Consider the following 10,421-nt stretch of genomic DNA (forward strand, 5'->3'; position numbering starts at 1 on the left):
TCAGAAAGCTGAAATAACTATCAGCTGGTGGGTTGCAAGGTTTAGAATGATTCAGAAGTTCTAATTTCCAGTGCTTTAATCTAAACCCTAGGACGCAAATAAGACAATAGCTGGAATTCATGATCAACCTTGTAATGACAAAGCTTTGTTTACACTTTGACAATCAGTGAACAGTACCAATTTCATTTGATAAGATGCTTATTGTTGAAAACCTACAAGATGTGTCTGTTTTTTCTAAATATATATATATATATCTTAATGTTTTTTTAAGCAGATGAAGTTGCTCCTGGACCTGGAAGCTTAGAATGAATTAAATGACACATGAGTAAATATATATTAATTATTTTTTATTAAAGTATCAAAACAAACTTGAGAATAGAAAACAAACCATTTTTAATGCATTTTAAAGGTTCTCCTGAATAAAGTATACTTTTAGAAAACTCATGCAACATACTGCTCCTGTCTAGCTGTTTAAACACGCTTTCATGGACATAGTCAAATTACCTTGAGTACCACCATTTCTACAGTAGCGTGCAGGAGCACGCATGCACACACACACATACACACAGTAGAAAGCAGCTGTGTCTACACATATAAAGAAATAAAAATAGATCATCTTCTGACAATAGTAGTGGTACCATATTAACATTTGGCATGCTAAGTACATAACATCAAGCAACATAAGCATGACGCCTGCGTCAACAGTGATACAGTTAAAAGCAACCATACAAATTCCCTAAAGGAGAGACACAAATTCTGTCATCATATTCTAGTCTCTGTGGTAACACTTTAAAACAGTAAAGGAGGCAAACTCTTGTCTGCTGGTATTTGATGTGCTGAAGGCAAAGCCGAGGTGTACGATACCACAATGACACCTCAGTTTTGTACTCCCATACAGAAGCCAAATACCAATGAAAATCATTTGGCGAGTTTACTGTTAACACACTTCATGTAAATCTGTTGTCTGACAAACAACTGGCCCAACTCCCCATGAAACTTTCCCTCTGAGCCAGTGAAATCACAGCAGAGGCTCCAAACTCTGCCTACAGGACATTAAAAAAACTCTCACTGAAGTCAATGGCAGCTCCTTCCAACATACAGAAAGAAAATGGATTCTCAGGACAGAATCAGACTAGTGTGTTGTCTTTTTAATACATTCACTTTTCAGATACATGAAGTACATATCTTTTAAACACGATATAGGACATTACAATATATCCAGATCTTAGGAAAACATACTAAGAAGTTCTGTTGCAGAATATAAAGATCATATAAGGATCAGGTATGATATCTGATACACTCAGCCTGGACTTGTAGAGTAAGAAGCTTGTGGCTGAGGTATCTTTAAGTTTAGCCTTTAGAATAAAACCACAATTTCAACACTGCATAACTGGTGTAAAATATTATGTACTGTAAGCTCCATTATTATTGTCTGCTTCATTTAAATTGTGACATTGAGCAGCTAGACACCACTGAACAAGATACAGAATTTTGGGAGGTATAATCTCTGTACCCAATCATTCAAGATACTCAGGACCTCATCTGTGGAGATGATGAAGGATAAGTGTTTTAAGTAGCGGTGTCTCAAATACAACTAGTGAAGTTTAGGAATATATAATATTAAACACCAAGAGATAAAAGTAAAAAGACAGCACAACACTTGTGTTTTCAGTTTTATCTTGCTTGCAGTATTTATTTACTTTACTCATTATGATATTAGTGATAAATAAGGATATTTTCTTTTACAAAAAAAAAAGAGAGATATTTCATAGGATTAAACAATCTGAGAATTTCACAGAAACATCAGACTTTCAGCACTCGTAGCTCCAACTGTTTTGTCCAGCAGCTCTTCTACCAGTTCAAAAACATCTAAGGTTAGTATTTAATAAAAAATAAGAACAGTTACTCACTACATCAAAACTCTTGTCTGCTTTAGATTCTAAGTAATACTTTTGATTGACTGTAGTTGCCACCCAAATGTAAAATAAAAGTAGCTGCTATCATAATTTTTCTCTCTGAGTCATCTGGCAAAAGGAAGTAATCCTGACAAGGATGCAAAAAGCTTTGTCAAGGCCTTATGCCTGTAAGAACTATCTGTATAACCAGACCTACTAAAGCCATGGAACCTCTTCTGTGAGTGAGGGTTAAGGCTTGTAGGATTAGATCCTAGACAAAAATATATATATATATATATTTTTAACTTTTCATGATTCATGAGCCTGCGATTCAGTCCTGCAGTTCTTTGCTTGGGCAAAACCCATATCAAAATCTCTTCATAATTAGTTTCCTCTTTCCAGTGGGTCCAATTCACCCAGTCACAAAATACTCTCCTGACATGCAAAGAAAAATTACAGTCCCCAAAGGATGGTAGGTGGGGTTCCAACTCATAAAATATGAACTTAGCTACATGGAATTTTGCAAGAAACATTTCTTTGTCACACCTACTAGACTTGTCAAATTCAGTCTCTGAGATGAGTCATAGAAAAAAGCCACACAAGTGTTGTGAAAAAAAATTACAAAGCTTAATTGGAACTAAAGGCTTTTTGTGTGTTTGTGTGTGTGTGTGTTAGGTTAGAATGCAATATTATATATCAGTGCACTCTGCCAGAAACCATCCTCCTGGAAACTGCAAAACTTTAAAAATACTCTGTCTGCTTTCCCTACCAGCCACAAGGAAAGTAGTGTCCATCCAGCACAGCTGTCTGTACCATGTGTATCATCAGCAGTCATAGTGTCCTAGCACAAACGTCGTGAGTGCAGATACTGTATACTAGCAGAGAGCTAAATCTTCTGAAGCTGTTGTCTGTAGCTCCTAGGAACAGCAAGTATGACAGGTGCAAAACCTATATTTGAGGCAGAAGGCTCTTCAATTTGACTGAGACCATATCTTCCAAGGGGAAGAATCACTGTCAAGCCAAAATGATTCTTTCCACTCAAGAAAGCAATCTGCCCTTCCTAAAGGCTCTTGACTAATAGAATCCTACACATTAAGTCAGATCCTCCGTGGATTCTGGTAGCTGTTAAAAACATACTACATATTTCCATCTTTGCTGTATCACTTAACCTTGTAATGTTCCTTCTTTGATCTGTTGAATAAAAAGATTCCTTTCATCTTCAGGTGTCCTTCCATTTTGCGCCCGAACTATACAAGTGGGTCTGTGAAGATTTAGCATGTATATCAAATGCTGCTTCTCATTCTTTAGCTCTTCAATCTGGGCTTTTAATTCTGCATTGATAGTTTCCAGCTTTTCTGATTCCTAGTCACAAAGTACAGACACAACTATTAGACTGAGCATTTCACGTAGTTAATTATTTAATAGTCGCAGGCTTTTTTTATTGCTGGGAAAGCATATGACCAGCTGAGAAAAAAATGACATGCTCTTAGTGTCCTGTAGTGGTGAAACTATACGTCCGCCAGTTGATAATAGTTTAAAAAACAGATTGTCAGTTGCCTTCAGTGGCCTTTAGAGAAGTGTAATGAACATCGGAAAGCCAAATTCAGATTTACATTCACTTACAATGGCAGGCAACCAAAGTAATGTTTCTATCTTCTGTAAAATTATTCTGAACTTTTTGGTTCAACAATTGACCCCAAATTATCAATGCCACTTACTAACTCCCTGGTACATCATGTCACGTAGCTGTAAACCTATGTTAAGCTAGCAAAGTAAGAACATAGATTTTTTTCTGAACCCCTGGATACAGAAGAGAAGACAGGCCCAATGCTGCTGTAATATAGTTTTATATCATGGCAGATCGGGTGAAGGCGCTACTAGGGTCTCAGGATAGAGAACTCAGGGCTAATCTACTGTGTCGCTCTTTTCCCAAGGAAGTCAGAGATTACTTGGGGTGTTTCTAGGCTGTTGGTCTCCACAAGGGATATTATACGAAATGAGATTTTAATTTTTGGTGTTCAGTTTGCATGTTCAAATTATTATTATCCCCATACACAAGAAAATGGTCACTGAAACAGTAATCTCTTTTCATTTTTACCATGCTTCACTTTGTCCCAGTTTTAACCAGGTTCGATTTCAATATATAGTATATTCAGTTTTTACAACTATTTCTTTGAATGTTTTACAGAGTTTTTGGTGACATCTTTCTGTATTTCCTACTAGGAGAGTAATCCTGTAATATGTTTCTATTCAGGATGACAGATTAAAGAAAAATCATCCTGTTATTGGCATGATAACAGATTATAAAAATAAAATAAAGCCAGGCACTTACTTTCTGCAAACATTCTGTTTTTTCCTTCTTTTTGTTTCGGCACTTTGCAGCAGCAATTTTGTTCCTTTCTCTTCTTCGCTTTTTCCTTTCATCCTCTTCAGGAGAAAACTATCCCATAAAGAAAGATACACGCAAAACATGAGCCTCAGGAGGCTCAGACCAAGGCGTAGCTATTTCCCTAACTTCATCTATTTCTTCACTTTGCAATAGGAACGTTTTTCCTTGAGACTGTTGTCTTAAATTAAAAATCTGGTGGCTAGGACACGGCACAGCCGTGTCCTCCTCAGTGTAGCCCACGCAGGGCCCACCCAACTGTCCTCACCAAAAGGGAGCCGCAGTCGCCTTACTCCAAGTGCAGCCACACACAGGCAGGGAAACCAGATTTAGCGCTTGCTAATCTGTAACATTGTCCTTAGCTCATAATTAAAAATAAAATATTAAGCTATAGGCTTCAACAGAAATGAGAAATACCGTAGGAATTTCCCATAAGTACAAAACAGAAAACCAAGCAACAGGCTTAAAAGGATCAAATAAACTAACATGTTTAGATGGTGGAGAGGGTTGTTTGTATTTGACATAATTACTCCTCTTCTGGTGAAATTTGCTTAGAGACCTAACCATTCACACTGAAATGCTGTATAAAGAGCCGTACCTCTGTTTTCATGACTGATGTTTCAATTGGCCTTTCAGAAACAGTCACCGTATCCAATGTGGAAGACATTCTGTGGGACTGACGTTTATTTTGGATGGCGAATCTCAGTTCCTCTTTCACCAGAGGGGTTAAATTTGTGAAATCATCAAACCCCAGTGACCCTGCAGGGGACAAAGTGGGAACAATTGCGGAGGCGCTGACTTCTAATGCAGATACCTGGCCTGAGTGTTGGACCATCATTTTGCTGAAAGGTAAAAGAGATAACAAGAACAGTCTTTCAACAACTTCAGAGAGGCAAACAATATCTCCTAGAGGTATATTTCATGCTGTGAAATAGTACTGTATTTCTTGCATTGCTTCAGCCCACATTCCACATGAACCCCAGTCACTCACTAGAGTCAAGCAGTTAGGAGTTTGGTCATTAGTACAACCTTCTGCTTTAGAGTAACTTCAAGAGGTATTTTAAAATAATAATCATAGCAATAATATTAACACATCACAAAATTTCTAGATCTTTCTGAAAATTAACGTGGAGAAAAATTGTGTACATGTAGATATAACACCAAGTTCAAAGTAGGGAATGTGTGGCAAATGAGAATAGAGTGAATAGGAACAAAAAGAGAATAAGGAACAAAAATCAGAAAGCAAATATTATTACTGTTTAAAGCACAGAAGGAGTATTTCCATCCTCACAGCTATACCACCACAAAATTGCAGCTTGAAATGGACGGAGCATACGTTTCTCTCAGCTACATTTAGGTAAGGCTTACAGTTCTACCAGAAGATGAAGTATGCTTAACAAAACAGAATGAGCACAAAATGCTCATCATGCTTGGTTTTAGACAAATATATTAATACCTGGTTATAAACTCCTGAAGAACAGTTCACAATAAGAGCTGTCAGAAAGGTGGAAATCTATACGTGCTCTGGTGCTTCCAAGCACAAACTGAATTGGAGGGAAGGAGTCACAAAAAATATGATGCCATTTGTTTCATTCCTTCACCCTTGTAAAATCTGAAACTGTCCTCATCTGCCCTCAACAAGAGGTTTTAAATTCTTCAATATTTATGGTCAGACCTCCTGCTGTTACAAAAGAGTGTAACTACAGAGACTTCAGTCGAATTACACTAATGGACACCCATGGAGGAACTTCATTTCTTGTAGTTTTCCCAAGGAAACGAATGTATTTGACAGTGCTCTCTACTTTCCCCTTTTTAGACATTGTCATTAATTTTTAGCCAATTTTGGAAGCGGGAGAGAGGCCCCCTATATGCTTTGTGAAAAATGGTGACCCCACTGAGGGAGAAATAGGCAAAACTCAGCAGCCAGCCATCCAAACACCATGGGCAACCTAGCTAGCAGATGCACACAGCTTTGCACAACATGAACCATCTCTCAGAAGAGGTGAGATAAGAGGTCTGGAAGAAAGCTGAGCTTTTTTTTTTTTGGGGTGGCCCAAGGGCCAAAAGCTGCAAATCCATAGGAAAACAGATTGTATTACCTCCCTTATCCATAAAGCAACTTTTGTTAATTGGATTTTTCTATATTGCTTTTTCTGCTTTCCTTGGCGTGTGGGCTTTAGGTTGTTTGTTTGTTTTTATATCTATAGGGTAATTACAGTATGTGTTATCTCTTCTTGATTAGAACTGTAAGAATTATAACGAAGTCAATTGCAATTAACTTAATGCAGGTAAGCAAATAGTTGCCTCGGGGTAGGGCAATGTGGGTAAGTTAAATTTCCACATGGGCAACCCAAAACTGTACAGTTCCCCGTAAGCCACCTCTGTGACCCAGCAAGAAACGTTCGGGGTCACGTGCCTTGACAAGAAGATAGATTTCGCTCAGAGATATCTAAAAATACACTGTAAATCCACCCTGGTACAAATTAGAGTAGAATCTGCCTCATCACTCAACGAGGTAAACATAAAAATCTGAGGGCAGAGAACTGCCAGTTTGCAGAAAACTACGTGTCCAGCTGCAGAGGTCTCCTCGCTTTCAGTCTCAGTGACCACAGAACGGCCAAAGATTTCCCAGGTCCTAAGGGTGAAATCCTGGCCCCACTGAAATCCAGAAGAGTTTTTCTGTTGACCTCAGTGGGGCCTGGATTTCACCCATAGCTATTAAAGATGAGGAAATTATTTGGAACAATTTGTTATTCAGAAAGACCTTGGGAAATTTATGTAATTCTCTTCAGAAAGCCCCTGCTCATGAGTCACGTTTGAAGTACTGATACAGTTTAATCCTATAATCTCAGAAAGATAGCAGTTACTCTTTCCCAAGTCAGAAACAGTGCTATAGTTTCCATCTAAACTCCTCCCAGCGTTAATTATCATTTATCAACATTCATCCATTTGACTCGTTTAAACGGGCCAATTCTGGATGACACCAAACCCCTCATCGCTAGCACGAGCTTCAGCCCTGTTCACCAACCGTCAATCTCCTTGGCTCCTGCTGATGGCTTCATTCGACAAAGTTAATTTTGTGTAATTCAATCAAACCAGGAGTCTTAAATTAGCAATGAACCCATTTCTCCAGCGTACAAAATAATTAATTGGGCTAAGCATTTCCCAGAGCTGGTGGTTTGTTCATTTACTTTTCGGCTTAGGTCAACTTTTAATTAAAGTCAGCGGTAGCACCAGAGGAACCCAAGAATGTCCATGCTTTAGTTACATCTCTGAGCAATTGTGTTAACCCTGTATTTCTCTTAGTGCTGAGTGTCCCACGAGCACCAGCAAGACCCTGCTACAGTGTACTTAGGTACACTGCTCAGTCTGCCACTAGTTTAGAAAAAGGGAAGGGGATGGTGGCCACCGGGAGGGGAAGCCCAGGGAGGGAAGTGTCCTTGACTATAGAAACTTGCTGCTGTCCTGCCTGACCAGCTCACTGACCTTCCAGACATCCTGAAAGGCATCTCCATGTACTCGGACATTAGGGAAGGGAGGGCCTACCAGGGGGCTGAGGCTGGCCTGAGGGTTTCAGCCATGAGCCGAGTTTGGCAGAGCTGTGGCAGCGAGTTTGTGCCCTGGGGCTCTTTGGGGCAGGGCTCCAGCACTGGAAGGTCCCAGGCCATGGGACCTGAGATCGTCAGGAGCCACCATGGTACGGATATCAAAAATATTCAGCCTCGTGTCAAAGCTATGTGGTGAGTTAGGCAGGTTCCCTTTTCATAACGACAAGGCAGATGTTGTCCAGTTTTGGAGGAACAGGTCTCCTTTTCAAAATGTTTTACAAGAACAAAAGTTAGAGTTTGCTATTAGAACAGGCAGCAGCTTGCCCTTCCTTTTCCCCCATTTTTGCCCCAATCCTACCTCTGTCAGCTCTTGAGAGCATTGTGCCATTTTTTTTTTCTGGGTTTGTAAAGCAGTAAGAGTATCTAGCCCTAAACTGCGATTACATCTGGGCTTCCTGATACTATCTGTTTACTTCGTTAGCCCATGCACATGGACGGCGGCTCCAGGCTATTTTGAGTACTTCTGAAGTTACTGAAATTGAAGGTGCTGAACATTTCACGGACCTGACCCATAAAGGCACAGCTTGTTCCCGGTGTGAATTAACACTTCATTGCTTTCTCCTCACTTTCAGAGCTCTCCAGGAGAGAACAGCTTCTCTGTTACCAGTGCCCTCCAAACTCAGGTGGGCTCAAAACACTGTGCTCCCCCCTCCTTTTTGCTTGTTCTTTTGTGGGTGACTCTTCCCACCCACGTCAAACTTTTACATCTCGCCTACCGGTACTTTCATTTCGGGACCCGGCTCCTAGCTGTGCACTTCCACCGGTTAAGCGCAATCTTGCTTAACCCCAGTATTAAAACCGGCTGCTTCGAGTCTTTCCTTTCCTGCTCAGCTGCAGCTGGCTGACTGCACCTCTCGGTTCTGTTTCTTTGCATGAATTCCTTTTCCTCTGGTGCTGATGCAACAAACCCCGCTAACCATTGAGGTTAATCTTAAACAGCATTAAGAGCAATTACAGTTCACAACCTCCGTGCACGCCGCTTGACCTTAAGCTCCCTGACATCCCCCATCACTCCCGGCTCATTTTCGGCCGCCTTCCGGCAGCCCGAGCGCTGGTAACCGGGAGGAAAATGCATTTCCGACAGGAAAACTTCACTCTGCCCCCTTCGCCGTTGTGCCGTGCCCGGCCGGGTTGGCCAACAGCTCCCCAGCCGAGCTCCTGCACGTCGGGGCGGCGGGATGCGACGGAAAGCGAGCCCCCTATCCGTCTGTCCGTCCGTCCGTCCGTCCCCCGGCTCCCACCCGCCCCTCGGGGGTCCCCCCTGCTGCCTCCGCCGCCCGTCGGGGGGGCTCGGTGCCCGGCCAGCCGGCATCCCCCCGCCGCCCCTAGGCACTGCCCGGCCCGGGGGGAGGTTCCCCATACTCGGGGCTCAGCCGGGAGGGGTCCCCATGACGGGGCTCAGCCGGGGACGGGTCCCCACGATGGGGGCTCAGCCGGGACGGGGGATCCCCGGGGGCTCCGGGCAGCGCCGGGCGCGGAGCCGGCTCAAAGCCTCCCCCCCACCCCGGCACGGCGGCTGCCGGTCCCCCCTCCGCTGCCCTACCTTCCTCGGGCTGCCTCCCCGGTGCCGGTGCCGGTGGTGCCGGTGGTGCCGGTGCCGCTCGGCCGTCGGGAGAGCAGCGCCCGCTGCGCGCTCCCCGCGCCTCTGCCTGTGGCCGCGGTTGCATCACCCCCCTTATATAGCCGAGCGGGCAGCGCTGGTATTTACTCTGGCGGCGAGTCCCGGGCTGATGTCATGCTATTAATAGCCTCCCCGAGAGAGATGGGCGGCCGCCGGGGGGGGCAGCGGGGCCCGCGGCGGTGATGCAAGGCTTCCCCGGCACCGCGATCCGCGGCGGGGGGCGCGACCACGCCGGCCGGGACGGGACCCCCGGCAGCCGCACAGCCGGAGGGACCCCGCAGGAACCCCGCAGGGACCCCGCAGGGACCCCTGAAGGACCCCCGAGGGAGCCCCGAAGGACCCCCGAAGGACCTCGGAGGGGCACCGGCGAGACCCCCGAGGGACCCCCGACGGGCGCGGGGGGAGCAGCCGCCGTCGCCGGCCCCCTCTGCGCTCCCTTCCTCCCTCCTTTTTTCATCTTAGCCCGGACTTTGGGGAAAAAAAAATTAAAAAACTAAAATGAAAGTGGGGCTTCGGGACTTGGGGAAAATAAATAAATAAATATATATATAACAAAGTCCTTTCCGTATCTCGGAAACGGTAAACGTAAGTGAACACCGTGTGGTTTCCGACAGGACTGGAAAATGTGGTTCTTCCTTACATAAAAAGTTGTTTAACGACCCCCCCTCGCCCCCCCCCCGCCCCCAAGCATACGCGCTCCCGCCGTGCTGCTTGAGATGACAGCTAGAAGTTGGCTTTACACGCTGAAGAGGAAGACTTTGGGGTTTACCCTGAAGGAAACAGGAAGGACCCGGTTAATGAAATTACAGAAAGCTAAAAAAAAAAAATAATAATTAAAAAAACCCTTCTCTTAAAAGACAACAGCACACGATGTCGTTGTGATTCCAGGGAAAGCCAGAGTCCCCATAGGA

At 43.7% G+C, this 10,421-nt stretch overlaps 1 protein-coding gene across 1 annotated transcript; it reads right to left on the reverse strand.

Annotated features, from left to right (window-relative positions):
• Nucleotides 1–326: 326 nt before the first annotated feature.
• On the reverse strand, nt 327–9,598 carry ATF3 (activating transcription factor 3). The gene is made up of 4 exons (XM_040552725.1): nt 9,433–9,598; nt 4,880–5,123; nt 4,228–4,335; nt 327–3,257 (listed from the first exon to the last, which is right to left on the reverse strand). Exons 2-4 carry the CDS (start codon nt 5,117–5,119, stop codon nt 3,060–3,062), a joined length of 546 nt encoding a protein of 181 aa, XP_040408659.1. The 5' UTR covers nt 5,120–5,123; nt 9,433–9,598; the 3' UTR covers nt 327–3,059.
• Between the last annotated feature and the right edge of the window lie 823 nt (nt 9,599–10,421).

The sequence above is a fragment of the Cygnus olor genome, chromosome 3 (genome assembly GCF_009769625.2).
Source record: "Cygnus olor isolate bCygOlo1 chromosome 3, bCygOlo1.pri.v2, whole genome shotgun sequence".
NCBI lineage: Eukaryota > Metazoa > Chordata > Aves > Anseriformes > Anatidae > Cygnus > Cygnus olor.